This window comes from Syngnathus floridae, chromosome 4 (assembly GCF_059516105.1).
Source record: "Syngnathus floridae isolate MCC-2025c chromosome 4, RoL_Sflo_1.0, whole genome shotgun sequence".
NCBI classification, from domain to species: domain Eukaryota; kingdom Metazoa; phylum Chordata; class Actinopteri; order Syngnathiformes; family Syngnathidae; genus Syngnathus; species Syngnathus floridae.
In genome coordinates this window covers 7,438,665-7,458,143 of record NC_142416.1, presented here as the reverse complement: position 1 = coordinate 7,458,143, position 19,479 = coordinate 7,438,665, and the positions used below count along the sequence as shown (strand labels likewise).

At 39.2% G+C, this 19,479-nt stretch overlaps 1 protein-coding gene across 3 annotated transcripts in view; it reads left to right on the top strand.

Moving 5' to 3' along the window:
- LOC148398662 (SH3 and PX domain-containing protein 2A-like) overlaps positions 1-19,479 on the top strand; it is an 82,246-nt gene that overhangs the window by 20,938 nt on the left and 41,829 nt on the right. For all 3 annotated transcript variants that reach the window (XM_088374699.1, XM_088374701.1, XM_088374700.1), the window contains 3 exons: positions 3,623-3,698; positions 6,797-6,873; positions 10,264-10,355. In XM_088374699.1, the coding sequence (XP_088230825.1) occupies positions 3,623-3,698; positions 6,797-6,873; positions 10,264-10,355 (245 nt within the window). The remainder of the gene's footprint in view (positions 1-3,622; positions 3,699-6,796; positions 6,874-10,263; positions 10,356-19,479) is intronic.

The window sequence follows — 19,479 nt, the reverse complement described above, 5'->3', positions numbered from 1 at the left end:
AAATTAAACAATTTTCATAATTTATTTTGAAAGTGGGATTCTAAGAAAAGATTGTTGCAATAGCTCACTGTTATTAAAAGGAAGACAATTCACAATTTTGGTATTTTAACAAAAAAAACATTGAGTTTGACACATGATTTGCCTCTACGGGCCACATAATATGTGGCGTGCCGGACCTGGCCCCCGGGCCTTGAGTTTGACATTTGTGACATGGGTCATTGTTGAGTATGGGGTCAAATATGTTATCCTTTCCCTTGCAGTTTTTACCGTTGACAGCTGCTCATATTCAGTGCTTGCCTGTTCAATGCTATTAAATGTGGTGTGGCACAAACTAGTTGAGATGTTTTTGAAAGCATAACGTTTTCTTAAGTGTACACAAGCCAACAAATTGTCTGGGAATTTATTCCATATAATCCTATGCTTGTAAATGAAAGCTTTCCTTTTAATAATATAATGTTGGCTCCGATTAAAGGGCTTAATAGTGTGGGGAACAGCACTGGTTTATCATTAACCGTGTACCGTATCTGCTAACAGCCAAAGAAATTACTTCCTTATGCCATGCCCTGCCTCGCGAGCATGGGTGTGTGGCTGTTCTCCTTTTGAAAATCACATGGGTGCCATGTCATGCTGGTCATGAGTTGTTCCAGCGTTTGAACACTTGTGTGTTTATTTCCATCCCATTTAAGCCCGGGGTAAACCCTTGTGATCACATGACCACCAACAGGAAGTCAAGGAATCAATCTGCTGCCAAAGGACTGTGCGGTATCCCTGAATTGATGGCAACAGACTTTCACAGCTCCTTATATGGCTGCTCTATTCTTAGCGCATGTGCATGGGATGAACAAGGAGCTGCTGTTTGTCTCACTCTATGAAGAGTCCAGCACTTGTGTTCAGGACTACATGGTTTGATTTCACTGTATCAGTATGCACTTTTTAGTTAATTTATGCTATAGTTTTAGTTCACTATTAATATACAACTTACAAGTTTCATCAAATGAATGTGATAGAATGGTAAATGGTGTTATTTTGGAAATAGTGAGAGGAATTTGATCATCGTGAAATATTTTTAGAATTTCTATATTCAATGATGATTGCCAGTATGTTTTGCAACCAAATATATGGTCTGATTGTTTAACGTATCCTCACCCAGGATATCATCAAATTTGATCACAGTCAAAATAAATCGCAAGGAGCTTGTTGTTATACATGGCACTAGTGTCAAGACCAATTAAAAACTACGGTTTGTGTTTGACTTCATTATTCTAGCACTTGAATCTTAATGACTGCACAATTATCAGCAAACGGACACATACATGTACGTACATTAAACACTGGTGATCTCACATGTAGTGTCTGATAAGAGATAAAAGAGCCTTAAGGATTCCTCCTGTTTTCTTTTTTTTTACACCTGACTACCAACATTTTCATCAGTGGTCCAGAGCTCTGCATCGTCCTCCAATCACATCCTTTCACAACTCTTCCTCGCAACCTCACTGTGCTGGTTACCAAGGAGACAGTCAAGTTAGGTTCTTCGAAGTGGAGCAATGATTTGGCAAGAGTGTGTCTTTTCTGTCATCAAATTTTGGATTGCTGATGATGATAATAAATCACCATGTGTACTAATGCTTGTTAATGAACCACTCATGTTGTGTTTGTTGTCAAGTAAAAACTTTGTGGCTGTGCATATTAAATGTCTTTCCTATCAGTTTATGACCAGATCTAAATAGTCACATATGTTTTTTTCCATGATCGCATGATGCCTGGCTGCTTGCAAGGATTTCTTTTCATGCTAGAAATCTGTCCACTGTGGCAGGATACTGTGTAGAGGACAAGCTTGCACTTGCTGGCTTTGACTATTTTGAATAATTGGCCAAAGATTTCAAGTAATAGAGGAAGGGAGGACGTAGTGTGCCACTGAGATGTCATGGATTTGAGGAAAAAAGAGGATTTTTTCAAAATTCAGTTGATATGAGCTGACGTGGGCCAATAACTGACCTGTCAAGCTTTATAAGGAGTACGAGCATAACCAACACGTGACGGAGAAAATCAGAACGCCCGCCTGGCAGAATTGCCATCAAAACTATACGGCACATGCTGGAGATGATTCAAATTAGCACCTCATTTAGTAGTTATCTATTTTTTGAAGCTTATTCAACATGATCTACTGTCCCATGCTACCTGCGGCACTTGTCTTGATACCGAAACATTAATATATTTAGACGGACCGCTTTCATTCTTACCTCCTAGAGTTGGGGGGAATTCCATAGCAAGGTAAACAATGTGATAATGAAAGATCAGTGAAATACAATTTCAAGACAATTAAAAAAAGCTAGCAAGATTGCATCATTATAGCGGTCCAGCTAGGTGGGTCAAGAACATGTTAAAAAAACAGTTTTATCCACATCATGATTTGGAGGTCATGAGTTTTACATACATGGGTGCAACAATGTACCATTGTCAATAGTTTTCCCGGGTCATTTTTGCCTTTACTAATTTCAGACACTAAGTACCAAAAGCTGCAGCAGTTTTGTGTGTTATCAATGCACTAAAATCACAGGTGTCAAACTCAAACTGTCATAATGCCCCGCAACAAAAATGAGTTTGAGACCCCTATGCTAAACTGTGGCATCAGCGACAGATCAGCATGGGGAAACTGCAGGAGCAGCATTGCACTAAAGAGCAAGACACCAGTTTCATGAGATGTTAATTCTAAGCATTTTTAATTCTAAGCAAAGTATTTTCAGCACTGTTGAAAAAATAGACCAAATTCCAAATTTTGAATAAGGTAAAAAGCATGTCATAATTTGCACACAAAAAATGCAAATGATAGAGTCATGTTTTTTGCGCTTTAATTATAGTCATTATTTGCCCTTAGTGTTTCTCCTCTTTTTTCCTTTAGTGTCCCGCTAATCATGCCTCAGTTGATTGACTTATTTGTGTGCTAAAAAACTGTAAACACTATAAAATCTCACTCACTCATTTGGACCCACTGACCTCAGAGGTATCTTTTTTGTCCCTTGTCACTTGCCATTTTCTGTCCTTCTCACTCAGCCTCTAACTTCAGCGTCAGCACTTCTCACACCATGTTCGTGTTGCTGAGCATTTTGATTAAATGACAGCTTGTTTAACTCCCACAAACGTCTGGTATTTCTCCCTTTGCCAGTGCTGCTCCAATTACGTGGAAAAACACAGGCATGGACTTCAAATGAGTATTTGTCATGCTCCACAATTAAAGAGGATTTAATACCACTACTATCAAGCTTATTTAATGGTACACGAAAATGAATTAGTTGTGCATAGGATTAAATGATATAAAGTTACAGTTGCACATCAATCTTGGATACTTGGCTGCTATGAAAAAAATAGATTTGTTTTGTTTGATATAAAACTGCATTTAAAACACGGTCATAATGAGAAACCCTTTGGTTTTATACTTAATGTTCATCATTACTGTCAGCTGACATTCTTACATATTTGTAAATAGACATTCCTCTCTTTTCAGTGATAATAATCCTACATGTAATAGCACTGCATTTACTAAGTGCAGATTGCACTAGTTATGCTAAATTTTATCTGTTTATCTGTTATTTCACCAAAATGTCTCTTGTTTTCTTTCTCATAGATGCAAATACTTGACAAGTTTCCAATTGAGGGCGGGCAAAAAGATCCAAAGAAGAGGATTATCCCATTTCTCCCAGGTAATAATAACCTGCTCTCTGGAAAAGACTCCGATATTAATAATGTATGCGCAGTGCGTCAATGTGAGCCATGCACAGATGTGTGTTTGCTCTGCACATGTGTAGATCTGAATTACTGCTGACAGGATGCAATCCATGACGTTTTAATCTCAAATGTGTTTGTATCCCTGCCCTGTCTTGAGAATGCATATGTTTTACTAAATGTCTGGTTATGAATGTATGCCTCATTTAATGTGTACACATCCTTGCATTGATCCAGGGCACGCTGCACATGCTTGTCTTTTCTGTTGTAAGTCACCGCCTGACAATTCAGGCTCATGCTAGCCCACGGGAGAGTGGCAGTGATCAATATGATGCTTGTGGCTCTTGAGTGTTTAGTGGCTTTGCTTATCACACTAATGTATTGCGCTGGGTGTGTCTGCATAGTATACTACCACAAGTTGATTACCGTATTTTCCGGACTATAAGTCGCTCCAGCCATAAAATGCCCCAAAAAGTGAAAAAAACATATATAAGTCGCTCCGGAGTATAAGTCGCATTTTGGGGGACAAATTATTCGACAAAATCCCACACCACAACAGTCATGAACGAGCAACAACAGGCTAAACGATAGCAACAACAGGCTAAACGATAGGTATGCTAACGTGACAAACACAAACAAAGAGCTGAGAACGGGCCTGACGTAACATATAGAGTGATTAAGGACAACTATTACATGAATAACATGTTTATGAAACCATCGGTGTCACTACAATTCATTAAATAGCAACAACAGGCTAAACGATAGGTATACTAACGTGACAAACACAAACAAAGAGCTGAGAACGGGCCTGACGTAACATATAGAGTGATTAAGGACAACTATACATGAATAACATGTTTATAAAACCATCGGTGTCACTCCAATTCATTAAATAGCAACAACAGGGTAAACGATAGGTATGCTAACGTGACAAACACAAACAAAGAGCTGACAACGGGCCTGACGTAACATATAGAGTGATTAAGGACAACTATTACATGAATAACATGTTTATAAAACCATCGGTGTCACTCCAATTCATTAAATCCATCGATCGTTCTTTGTCAACAATGGGTGCGCGCGGCTGAGGGCGCTTGCACTTCAAAATATTCCACAGGCTCATATAACGATAGATAAACTATATTTCAAATAACTATAATATAAGCCAATAATATTATCAAATCATCTGTGCACTTTAAATCCATTAAATCCAATCAAATTCCTCGTCCTTTGTCAACATCGCCGCACGTGCGCCCTGACGTCAGCCTTGTCTTTATTCCACAGATCTAGTAAATAACTATATTGTAGCGTTAACAAAGTACAAGGATAGACCTGGGTTTGGTAAACGGCTCTTTATTAAACAAAACAAACTTCCAAGCGTGTGGCGGCGTGGACTTCCAGACACAAGAGCTCCATGGCATAGGACCGGGCGTGCGTAATGGCCATGTCCGAGCCCCATGCACCGTTCGCGGACAGCCACTCGGCCGAGCGCCGGCCCCCGACTCAGTAGAGTAGGACCGGGCGTGCGTACAAGCCATAATAGTTTTTCAAACCTTCTATGTCACTCTAAATCCTTAATTCCTTCAAACTCTTTGTCCTCCGTGTCACTTAGAAATGATCACCGCTAATGATGCCGGAAGTCCTTACGTGTGTACGTTTGTCCTTTATGTAAACAACCGCCGCGCCGTGCCGTGCCACTGACGTCACTTGAAATAGTAATCCATTGGTACGTCACGGTTCTCCAAACTTTCTTTCTGCTGCTCGATTACTGTTTTCAGCTGCATATTTTACAACTTGAAGTTTGTAACCTGCAAAATATGAGTTTCTTTTTGGTGCCATTTTTCTTAAGCCCACCCAGTTGATGAGTCACGGCCAACGGTGAAATTTAGAGTGCCCTCATCCGGTTTCGTCTGAAAATATAATTTTTTTCAGATGTAGTTTTTTGTTTTGTTTATTTGGTTGTTTCATCAAAGTCAAAGTCTGCTTTATCGTCGATTTTTTTTTTTTTTTTTTTCATATACCAAGACACACAAAGATATTGAAATTACGTTCCCACTATCCCTCGGTGAGATAGTACACATATGCATACAAGCAACACAAAAAAACCCAAGAAGGCACAAACAAGGAATAAATAAGTGTTGAATAAATGATAAATAAACAAATAATAATAAATAATAATAATAAATATAAGAGGAGCAAAAATGGAGCAAGTGTACATACAGCAGACAGTGGACTTGGATATGGAGCTTTAAAGTGTTAATAGCTTTATTTGATGTTTTCTCTATTTTTTATGTTTTGAATATGTTCAAGATAAAGATATAAAAGCATGTGAAGTGATCAACTATACTAAAAGTAACATGGGAAGTGGTCAACTATATTTGTAAGTGGTGTCTTAATGATTAACTAAAAATTTGTGAAAAAAAACATACAAGTCGCTCCTGAGTATAAGTCGCCCCCCCCCCCCCACCCAAACTATGAAAAAAACCGCGACTTATAGTCCGGAAATTAGGGTATGTTGATTTCTTTGTGGAAGTGATGACTAAATTGTGCCCGTGTTTTAGCAAACACTCCATTTAAAGCCATGCGTCAAGACGTAACGTTAACTAAATTCTTTCCATCTTCGTTCAAGCTATCCTCCTCCTTTGAGGGATTCTTTTTCTGTATTAATAAAGCCTACAATAAACTGGATCTCAGTCATGGCATCAATTACAGTTCGTTTTCAGTTCCATGACATGTTTTATGCTTATATATAATTATGCAGTGTTCGGAATAAATGTTGCCGAGCCCAAACTGATGCCATTATGAAACGTTTAACTGTTGTATTCATACTGGAGTGAATATTGCTGTGATCATAAGGGCACAGAGCCAAACCTTGCTGACATCTGCTGGTGGACCAGAGTTTTACATACATGTCAAACCATCCACTCAGCCAAATTTGATCTTATTTACTCTTAGTTTTGGGGAGCAAGTGGTTGATCATTTATTTAAACGTTTCTTGTTCCTTGGTTAAAATGTCTTTTTTTTTTTTTTTTTTTTTTTTTTTTTTTACTCATCTGATCCCTTTGCTGTTATACAGGCAAAATTCTCTTCCGAAGGAGTCATGTGCGAGATGTGGCCATGAAGCGACTGCGTTTCATTGACGACTACTGCAGGGTAAAGAAACCTTATTCTAAACATCCTTCAGTTCCCCAATGGACTCTGGGGAGTATCAACAGTCTGTTTAAGGTCAAAGGTCACGGCCCTGTTCTCCTTTCACATGGTTCAGATATAGGATATGTGATTTGGACGCAGTTATAGTCATGGGACTCTAACAGCAAGTATGATTTCTCATATTTTACACAACTTTTACATTTGACATTGTGCTGGGAACACGTTGTGTAAGATCCAACTTTGTAGACAACTGTTAAAACATTTAGTCTGGATTTACACTGTGGGTTCAACTGCCCAAGTCTGATTCAACTCTTTTTTTTTTTTTTTTTTTTAACATGTGCATTTCAAGTGACACATATTCAATATAGCTATGTTTACACTGACAGAACACATGAAATAGCTTCACAATCGACAACACGAGGCAGTGACATTACAAAAGTAATCAATAAAGCATGAATAAAACAAACATTAAATTAGATATCATTTACCGTACTTTCTGCACCATTATGCGATTTGAGTTATAAAGCGCAGACTCAATTGCGGGGGCTATTCTGTACTTAACCCACACACAGGGCACATTATAGGGCACATGCATGCTATAATTTACGGTAACTAACCAAAAAAAAAAAAAAAAACGAAACAGGAGCAACACTAAGTTTGGCTGTATATTTCAAGTTTAAATGCTTGTTGAAAGGGAACTTATTCAAATTTAAATAGAGGAAAATAAATTGTTGAAAATACTTTAAACATAGCCTTAGATTTACTGTGTGTTTGTTGTGTTTTCTCATGCTCCTTTTTTATCTTGTTACCATGATGCATTTACAAATATTGCCAGTTAAGAGAACAAAATCATAATTGTACCTCCTAATCCATACAGTGTAAATCCAGCCTTGAGCTGGATTCGATCGCATATCTTCAGATCAAAACCACGCTTATTCCAAATGTGGATACGGTACCCGGTGGTTATTTGCCAATACAAGTACAATGTAAACAGATTGTTTCGATCATACGGACAATATAGTAAACAGCTGTTGTTGTTTTTTTGTTCATATTTATAAATAAATGATCACGCTAACACACCCAGCTCCCTTTCAAATGAATTCAAATGAAAGAATTCCAATTAAGGATGTATACATTGGGGTGAAAATGTCCTCTCACCTTCCTTTTTTCCCTTATTCTTCACATTTATGCCTGATTTAGACCCCTGCTGGTTCCTTCCTGTTTCCTTATAGGCTTAATTTCTTGAAACACAAGGTACAGTAACAGCTTTAATGTGATGTGTAGTGATTACAAAATAAACCAAACTGAAAAGCAATCAGATGCATACTGATAAAACAAAACAATGATACAAAAACGGTTCTCTCCTCTTTGGCTTTATTAGAGTGCCTTACTCATACCCAAATAACCTGAAGCACTGTAATGTTTACAGTTGCTATAGCGAGCCGTTTTTTTTTTTCTCCCACTACTGGCGTGTCAAGCTGTTTACTTCCTACATCCTGTTCACGAGGCAAACAACAGAGGAAGAGTAATTACCCAGTGTTCTCAAAGCATCTGCTCTCTGGAGATTGTGGGATGCTGAGTCCATCCAGCCTTAGGTACACAGCAAGATAGTAACTCTTCAATCAAAACCTTAAGACTCTTTAAATATTAGAGCACCCTATGAATACATTAGGAATGTTGGTCAGGTCAGAACAAGGATTCAACATTCTGCATACAGCACACAGATGGTTGCTTATCTTAGTTTTAACGTACAACGCCGCATGACATGTGCCACATCTTTTTTGGAACCGCTAGACCATTAAATATAGATGGTGACAGTGAAATATGATCTCCTCCTGTGGTTTGGTATCACCAGTGAACGTGCACTATGATATTAGTGGCAAATGTGTAAGGTGATTGAGCATTAAGATAAAAGTTTTTTTTTTTTCCTTTCCCATTTATTTATTTATTTATTTATTTATTTATTTATTTATTTATTTATTTATTTTTTAAGCTGTTGACTGTGAATGAACCTCCGTGGAGCTAAATCCAAGATGTCAAAACTTTTGGTATACTGTATTTAATAGACCTCATGATCAGGATTTTGGGGGCAGATCAGTGAATTTAATAAGACAATCACACTGATCAAAAGATGGAGCAATATGTCGACTTAAATATTTTATTCACGGCATATACTTACACTGTGACGGCGTATCGACAAAATGTCAACATTACAAACAAAAGTATCCTCAATCATTTTTGCCTATGTTAACAATCTTAAGTTCCCCTATGTATAAGGAAAGAGGGGGCATGTGATTTGAGTATGAAATGTTAATTCATTAACAAACGAGCGGCGCTTGATCATTTGTACTAATGTAAATGCTTTCAAACTGCAGTGAATATAAATACTTAGGTTGGAACCATTTCAAAAACTTATTTGATGAAGAATTTATGAGGCCCAACTGTTTGAAGTGTAGTTGGACGCTGTCATTGTATAGTTGCCATATTAATAGTGAACATGGAAACCAACAGTTGCATAGATCTTAAACAAAAATAATCTATGCAACTTTAAAAAGTTTAACTGCAGACTGCAATTGGACTAAAAGAGTTAAGATCTTTAAATCCACATGTACTAGTAGCCGCACAAGTGGATCAGAGTAATTCAATGTCTAAACAGCAAAAGAAATGGTTACATATTGACAGGTAGTGCCATAATCTACAACTGTTCACTAATTTGTTTTTGCAGCAGATATGTGAGAAACACATCAAATTTCCCGTAGAGCCGGTAATAAAATACTACAAAACATGCAAAATATTGCCCAATTCAATATAGGTGATCGGATTAGTTGAAAGTCTGATGTTTAAAACATACATATCTTCTCTGTCTGATGTTTTTTTAAATTTTTTTTATTTATTTACTTGCTTATAGTAATTGGGTAGGCAGTTTTTTTTACACCTTTTTTCTTTCCCCATCTCATGAGTGTGCCAACACATGAGAATACGAGCAGCCCTTCTGCCTGCTTAATTTACTAACAAATGCAGACAAAGTTAATGAATATTGAACAACAACAAGCGACATGTTGGTCAAATATAGTTACTATTGAGCTAGCTAATAGCAAACAAAAGTGTTTACTTTATTTCTCGGAGCGTCAATGTTTTGTAAGGGCCAATTTCAAAACAAAAGCCTCACAGTATCATCAGTATCTTGTTGCAAAATGTACCATCTTCATTGTGTCATTTTCTATGTTAAGTACCTTAAGTAGCAGTCCCCAGAACAGGAGTCATCTATATGTAAAAAAAAGCTCACCAGTAATGGGACTTTATTTTCTTGGAATGTTGCACATGTTATATGTTCTAATGTACTCTTACAATTGAATAATACTACATTACTTATTGTAATCCTTTTCTGTTTAGGCACTTGTGCGACTCCCCCCTCACATCTCCCAGAGTGAAGAGGTGCTACGCTTCTTTGAAACAAAAGCTGAAGATCTCAACCCCCCTGTGGAGTGAGTGTTTACAGATTGTACAGCTTTTCGTAATATTTTTTGGTTAACGTTGCAGTAAAAATCTTCTATTTGGGGATTATCCTTCATTAAAGTGAAATTCTACATTGATTCAAGTCTGTATGGATGACCACAGTACAATTTGTACATACGTTACTCACAGTAAATACATGCTTAGGAAACCAATTAGGTCAGTTGATGCATTCATCCAGCATTTTGCCTTTAGTGTCAGGCGTGGAGCAGGGAGACGACTCGAATGCAGAGTTTCCAAAGTCCAAAGATGTGTTTATTTTCTCCAATGGCAGTAGTAACAAAAGGCGCCTCAATATGAGGGAAAAAAGGGGAAAAATAGGGAGCCTCGAACCGAGGGAGAAAAGGGAAACTCAAAGCGCCTCGAACCGAGGGAAATACTATAACGAAGATAACTATGTGACCAAGATAACATAGGTGATCAAAGTTGTTCTAACCAGGCTTCTACGTGGAACTCGAGGGTTTCGTGATCGCTTGTGTTCTTAGCAAGGCAAGACGCACTGGCACTGGACACGGGGAAAGGCGCGGGTTATATGGACACAGAAGGAGGGGAGCACAGGTGAAGACAGTTGGTCATTGGCACAGGTGCACACACTTGGAATCAGGGAGTCACGTGACCGGACGCACAGGGGAAGGACACACCAACTGGAACGAGAGGAAAGTTACACAATAAAACAGGAATTGACCAGGACAACACATGACAGCATGACATTTAGTCCATTATCGTATCAGCTTTTACTCCTCAGATTTCTTACAAGATCATTAAATTATGTGTAATGGGTGAGGGGGGGAAGAGTTGAGGGAAATGAAAGTGTAAGGCATTTATAATAGCAGGCGGCAGGCCCTTTGGGTAGCTTTTAATTGGTCACTCTCTCCTCTCCCAACTTGAATGCCACTATCACACTGCTAATTTATAGAACGTTCCTGTATCCACTACAGGCACTCTAGCCAAGTATTCTTGTCCTATTGGCCTTTTGAGTTCTCTCCCCTACCTGCCTCCAAAGCATAATAGATATTCTCTCCCAGTCCCCCTGTCATTCTCTGTACGCATAAACAAATTTATTACACCACTCATCATAAAAATGGTGGGCGCATAACAAACTGAATTATTTTAACTTCCCCAAAAACTGTTTAATTTCCATTTTAGTTAGCTCTCAACATTTTACCTGTTTAATTTAGGGCAGTTGTGTCTTTAGGCGATGGGCTCATACAATTCTTAAGCACTGCTGTAGCTCAGCTTCATGCTCAGTTATGTTTAATTGATGTCATGTCTCAAGGTTACAAACACTACCAGCAATGGGCAATCTAGCTTTCATCAACAGCTTCCTTTTCCTCACCGGCCATGCAGTTTTTTAAATCTCGATTCACTGTTACTCTTTCATCTCGTTAATCCTTTTTTCTGCCCCTCTATAAATAAAATTCCCTCACTGTTGCTGAGGAGCCCGGTTTATGCTATTTTAATTTGGTGGATTAGAAATCATATTTATCATGTCAGAAGTTGTGAGGGATATGAAATATTTGGTGCATCAATAGTGCGTGCGTGCGCTCTCCTCGCAAAGTAATTTCTTTGACGGACACAAAGTTGTTCATTCAGACATTGGTGTTTTTTATTCAAATGAATTTGATTATGCATGCTTTTAGTGTCTGTACTAAAGACATTTTAGGATCACTAAAGGGATCATAGTAGTTCATGCAAATTAATCATATGGGATTTCATCCTGCTCACTTTTTGGTAGACTTTTTTGTCAGTGCTCAGACTAAAATGATAATATTGATGTTTCACATACTATTGTTTCACATATTGTCCAGTGTTTTAAAGAATGAATGGATGCCTTTGAATGATGCATAACAAGAAAATATATGGATGTATATTCATATGTATACCGTATTTTTCGGATTAAAAGTCGCTCCGGAATATAGGTCGCATTAGCCATAAAATGCACAATAACGTGGAAAAAACCATATATAAGTCGCTCCGGAGTATAAGTCGCATTTTGGGGGGAATTTATTCGACAAAATCCCACACCAAGAACAGACATGAACGAGCAACAACAGGCTAAACGATAGGTATGCTAACGTGACATAAACACAAACGAAGAGCTGAGAACGGGCCTGACGTAACATTCAGAGTTATTGAAATAACTATTACATAAATAACACATTTATAAAACCATCTGTGTTACTCCAATTCATTAAATCCATCGATCGTCCTTTATGTCAACAATGGGTGCGCGCCACTGACAGCGGTTGCACTTCAAAATATTCCACAGGCCCATATAACGATATATAAATTATGAATCAAAAAGCTATTATAAGCGGCTCGGTGGCGCACTGGGTAGCACGTCTGCCTCACAGTTCGGAGGGTGCGGGTTCGATTCCACCTCCGGCCCTCCCTGTGTGGAGTTTGCATGTTCTCTCCGGGCCCGCGTGGGTTTTCTCCGGGCCCTCCGGTTTCCTTCCACATCCCAAAAACATGCTTGGTAGGCCGATTGAGCACTCCAAATTTTCCCTATGTGTGCAAGTGCAAATGGTTGTTTGTCTCTGTGTGCCCTGCGATTGGCTGGCAACCGGTTCAGGGTGTCCCCCGCCTACTGCCCGATGACGGCTGGGATAGGCTCCAGCACACGCGCGACCCCCGTGGGGACTAAGCGGTTCAGAAAATGGATGGATGGATGGATGGATGGATGGATAACTGTTATGTAAGCAAAAATATTATCAAACCATCTGTCTCACTCCAAATCATTAAATCCATCAATCGTCCTTTATGTCAACAATTCCGGCCGGGTGCGCGCCGCTGATGGCGCTTGCATTTCAAAATATTCCGCAGGCCCATATAGTAACGATTTATATATGTTACATATCAAATAACTATTATATAAGCAATAATATTATCAAACCATCTGTGTCACTCCAAATCATTAAATCCATCAATCAAATTCCTCGTCCTTTGTCAACAACTCCATGCGTGCGCCCTGATGTCAGCCTCGTCATTATTCCACAGATCTAGTATATACCTATATTGCAGCGTTAACAAAGTACAAGGAAAGACGTGGGTTTGGTAAACGGCTCTTTATTTAACAAAACAAGAGTTCAACGAGCCAACAACTACTGAACTGTAACAATAAAAACATATACAAGTTGCTACATGAAATAAAATATATCATATAACTATAACATAAATAGTTCACCGCCACACGGCCCCAAGCACCGGCGTGGACTTCCAGCCGTGTGGCGGCGTGGACTTCCATCCCCGGAGGTGGCACTTCCAGCCAAGGAGATGGAAGAGAGCTCCATAGAATAGGACTGGGCGTGCGTAAAAGCCATGCCCGAGCCCCATTCACCGTCCCCAGACAGCCACCCGGCTGAGCGCCAGCCCCCGACTTCCATCCACGGAGGTGAAAGAGAGCTCCGTATAGTAGGACTGAGCGCGCGTAAAAGCCATGTCCGAGCCCCATCCATCGTCCCTGGACAACCACCCGACCGAGCGCCGGCCCCCGACTTCCATCCACGGAGGTGAAAGAGAGCTCCGTAGAGTAGGACCGGGCGTGCGTAAAAGCCATCATAGTTTTTCAAACCTTCTGTGTCACTCCAAATCATTACATCCTTCAAACTCTTTGTCCTCCGTGTCACCTACAAACAAAGCCGCTAATGATGCCGGTAGTACGTGGGGCCCTTCGTCATCCCGTGATCGGATCTTTGTCCTTTATGTAAAGAACCACCGCGCCGCTGATGTCACTTGAAATTCAAATTACAGTAATCCCTTGCTACATTGTGGTTCGTTTATCGCGGTTTCACTTTTTTTTTAATTTGAAAATTTATGAAAAATTCACATAAGTCGCTCCTCAGTATAAGTCGCCCCCCCACCCAAACTATGAATAAAACCGCGACTTATAGTCCGAAAAATACGGTATTCATAAATATATATGTATATATGTATGTAGTATATATTATATAAGTGGATGGATGGATGGATGGATGGATGGATGGATAGATGGATAGATGGATAGATGGATAGATAGATAGATAGATAGATAGATAGATAGATAGATAGATAGATAGATAGATAGATAGATAGATAGATAGATAGATAGATAGATGTATTGGACGATGAATGTTATCATATAAAAATACACGCTTTTTGTAACTTCTCAAAGCAAGACAGCATTTTTGCCACACACGTACCCCCACACACACTATCACAGTCAGGACACGCACACACAATTATTTAGTAGGGTATTGTGAGTCTTGGAACTGCCTCCCACCGGGTAAAATGCGATAAAAGGCAGCACAGGGGAAGTGGAACTTCGAAAGTCCTTGGAGCACTGAGCGTTCCACTGTCCCTTGTTGCACAACAAGTATTGCTGGCTCACATTGTGCTCTTGTCTCCTGTCTCTTTCTGGTGCATGTCTAATTGTAACTTAAAAGAATAAACCCATCACCCCTGTATATGGGAAAATTATTGTGATGGATTTATCAGAAGTGGAAATATGCCCTCTAGGCTGAGGTATGGGGAATACCATCGGGGTGCACGTTACTTTTTTGGTTATTTATTCCTACTTTGCTTTAATCTTATTGAACGCATGTCTGAGAAACCAATGACAACTAGTGATAGTTGACCTACTGTAAAAGTGCACAGTTCCATTCTACTGAAAACTGGGGGTACTATTAAAAAAAAAAGTCTTGCGTTTTTCGGTTGTATAAGAACATTGCAAGACTCAGCATTTAAGATATTTGTTGAACACACCATTGTCCATGTTTACCGACAGCGTGGATGTGAATTCAAAGTACAGTAGAACTTTGGATCTCAACGCTATTTCGTTCCAGAAGGAGCATTGAGAAGCAAAACCGTTGAGTTCCGAAGCAATTTTCCCCACTTCCTCCTCCATCTATCTGTTGCACTGTCTGCTGTAAGTAGCAGAGAGAGACGGCAGACTGACTCAACCTTAATGGATGAGCTTTTTCATCCCCCCCTGCTGAGAGGGATCAATACACTCACTTGTGAGACTGTAGCGCAATGTACAAGGAGTGTCCAGCATGGCATAGAATGGGTTAAACACTTAAAGCATGTGGTCAGCAGGACTTGAGGCCAATGGAAGGTGTTTGGGAGGGTATGTTTGTGAGTGCTCTCGCACAAAAGCATTTATTGATCCATCTCAATCAGAGCAGTGGCGGATCGATGCCGTTACAGCAATTTAGTTTTTTGATCCCCAACAAGAAAGATATCTGAACTGGTCAATGCCATAGTGGCTGGTTTAAAACAAATACTGAATTATATTAGATGGGTCTGCACAAAATAGTGTTTTGACACTAAATGAGAAATTTATATAGAAATTAAAAACAAATGGCATGTGATTCATCATTCACCCTTTTATTATGAAACCCCTGAAACACTTTGTTTCAACCAGTTACCTATGAACAACTCACATAATTTGTGAAATGGAATGGAGTTTATATGTATGCATTCTTAGTTACATGATCTTTCAGTTTATACATACTAGGGCCCAATCAATAAGAATTGTTTGAGGCCAGAAAAAAAGACTGATGACCATTTAATCGGCGTATTAAAAATAAATGGTTGCTGTGTAGATTTACGTGTAGTAAATAATGGCAGCAGTGTAATTTGGGCACAACAGTAAATGTTTAAAACACAAAGGTAAAAACAATCAGTCTGTGGCCAATGTTTGAAGGGCCATAATCTGGCAATTTAATCGGATGGCCGATTAATCATTCAGGCCCTAACACCCATCTTTTCTGAAAGGCTTCAGAGGCTACAGCACCAAAGAAAAAGAGGCACTACTAACCAAGCACAGCCATGAAGACCCCAAGGAACTCTCCAAACAAGTCAGAGACAAAGTTGTTGAGAAGTCAGGATTGGGTTTAAAATAAAACAAAACAAAAAAACCCTTATCTTTACATCATCCCAAGGAACACCATCAAACCCATCGTAATTAAATACAAACGTTATGGCACCAAAATAAACTTGCCAAGAGGAGAAGAACCGGGCGGAACCAAGTTGTTATAGAGTGGTTTAGCTGATGAAATGTGTCCACTTTATCGCTGTCTCGAGGAGGTTTGATGAGGAGCAAGTAGAGTAGCGTATCGGGGATTCCCTTGGAAGGAGGGGACCTCAACAACAGGGAAGAGTAAAGGCCAACTGTGCACCCACTTGAAAAATTATCTCTATTGTTCAGATGTGAAACTTAGGCATAGAGGTCAATTGGAAGCGTAGCTTCTGAATTTAGGGACATTTTTCTGACAAGAACATACTGACGTAAACAATAAACTCATTCAGTGATATTTAAGAAGCCATACAAATAGTATAAAATTAAATTTTCATGACATGAAAACATTTGAAAATAAAAAAACAGAATTAGGGAGTAGCCAATTTAAAATCATTCACCACTTGGACAAAACGTGCAATTGCCGAAAAAACAAATCATCTGCCAGAATCAAGGAGGAGCCAATTTAAAATCATTCACCACTTGGACAAAATGTACAATTGCAGATGATATAGTCCATGCCCGCAGGATGCATGGAAGTGTCAGGTGATGGGGATTAAGGCGCCAAATGCAAAGAAGCTGTGGTACGATAAAAAATATTTAATCTAAATTAAACAAAAAGGCAAGCAAAGCACTAATAGACAGGGGAAAAAGGGAAAACAAGTTCGACATAAAGTGCTCCAAAAGGAAGTGCTTGACGAGATTTAAATAAAAGATGACTGAAAAATGTAACAACAAAAGGGATTTTAACTGTGGCAACAAGGTAAGGGTTCGAGGACTATGCAAGCTTAGGTTAGGTCGTCCTCAGACGAGCTTCCATAGTAGAAGCTGTACATTGCTGATAATGACTGTGGGGTGCAGCTCCTCACAGCATCTCCAATCCTTAATGCTGAGTGTCAAGCAGGGAGGCACCGGGTTCCATTTTATAGTCCTTTGGTATGACTCGGCTGGGGATCAAACCCACGAACTCCCAGTCTCAGGGTGGACACTCATACCACAAGGCCACTGAGCTGGTCAAAGGTGATCACAAGGAAAAAACTAAAGAAACAGGAGGTCAAAACTCAAAGCATCAAAATAACTAGCAAAACAAACTTGGATGTGACAGCACAAAGCACAGCATAACTCACAGCACAGAGAACAGATGACAGTGACACAACAAAGACTGAACAGAAAGGAGGGAACTAAATACAAACAGCTGATTGGAAGACACAAGGGGTCCGGGCGAACAAGAACAGATGGAACCAAATACGAGAGAGACATTGAAGATGAGGAACACAAGAAAAACATGACATTGAACACAAGAAACACAAGTCAAAGTATCCAAATCAAAACCAAATAAACTAAACCCATTACAAAAAATGAGTCAAACTTCACTGTAGTCACTTTCAAGATGAATGCTCTGTTTGAAAGAACCATCCATCCATTATCTAAGCTGCTTAGCCTGTCCTCAAGTGTTGCAGGTACGCTGGAGCCTTTCTTAAACTTTGGGCGGGGTACACTCCAAAGTGGTCGCCAGCCAATCGCAGGATACACACAAACATACAACCTTTCACACTCATAATCACACCCATGGACATTATCAAGCTTTATTGTATGTGTGTCAAGGTTAAATAATTTGGGATTTTAAAAACAATTCGGTTTTCTTTTATTTTAACTTGTGGTTTTTAAATGCAGTTAGTTTACATCAAATGTGTTAGTTTCTAATTTTATTATAAACATGCGTCATTTTTGTTTAATCACTTCAATTACCGTAATTTCTGGACTATAGGTCGCGTTTTTTTCATAGTTTGGGTGGGGGGGCGACTTATACTTAGGAGCGACTTATATATGTTTTTTTTCACAAATTTTTACTTGATCATTAAGACATCACTTACAAGTATAGTTGACCACTTCCCATGTTATTTTTAGTATAGTTGATCACTTCACATGCTTTTATATCTTTATCTTGGACATATTCAAAACATAAAAAATAGAGAAAACATCAAATTAAGCAATTAACACTTTAAAGCACCATATCCAAGTCCACTGTCTGCTGTATGTACACTTGCTCCATTTTTGCTCCTCTTATATTTATTATTATTTATTATTATTTGTTTATTTATCATTTATTCAACACTCATCTTTATTCATTGTTTGTGGCTTCTTGAGTTTTTTGTGTGTTCCTTGTATGCATATGTGTACTATCTCACCGAGGGATAGTGGAAACGTAATTTCAATCTCTTTGTGTGTCTTAGTATATAAAAAAAAAAATCGACGATAAAGCAGACTTTGACTTTGATAAAACAACCCAAAAAAATTATATTTTCAGACGAAACTGGATGAGGGCGCTCTAAATTTCACCGTTGGCCGTGACTCATCAACTGGGTGGGCTTAAGAAAAATGGCACCAAAAAGAAACTCATATTTTGCAGGTTACAAACTTCAAGTTGTAAAATATGCAGCTGAAAACAGTAATCGAGCAGCAGAAAGAAAGTTTGGAGAACCGTGACGTACCAATGGATTACTATTTCAAGTGACGTCAGTAGCGCGGCGCGGCGGTTGTTTACATACAAACGTGCCCACATAAGGACTACCGGCATCATTAGCGGTGATCATTTCTAAGTGACACGGAGGACAAAGAGTTTGAAGGAATTAAGGATTTGGAGTGACATAGAAGGTTTGAAAAACTATTATGGCTTTTACGCACGCCCGGTTCTACTCTACTGAGTCGGGGGCCGGCGCTCGGCCGAGTGGCTGTCCGCGAATGGTGCATGGGGCTCAGACATGGCCATTACGCACGCCCGGTCTGTCTGGAAGTCCACGCCGCCACACGCTTGGAAGTTTGTTTTGTTTAATAAAGAGCCTTTTACCAAACCCACGTCTATCCTTGTACTTTGTTAACGCTACAATATAGTTATATAGTAGATCTGTGGAATAAAGACGAGGCTGACGTCAGGGCGCACGCGCGGCGATGTTGACAAAGGACGAGGAATTTGATCGATGGATTTAATGGAATTAAAGTGCACGGATGGTTTGATAATATTATTGGCTTGTATTATAGTTATTTGAAATATAGTTTATCTATCGTTATATGAGCCTGTGGAATATTTTGAAGTGCAA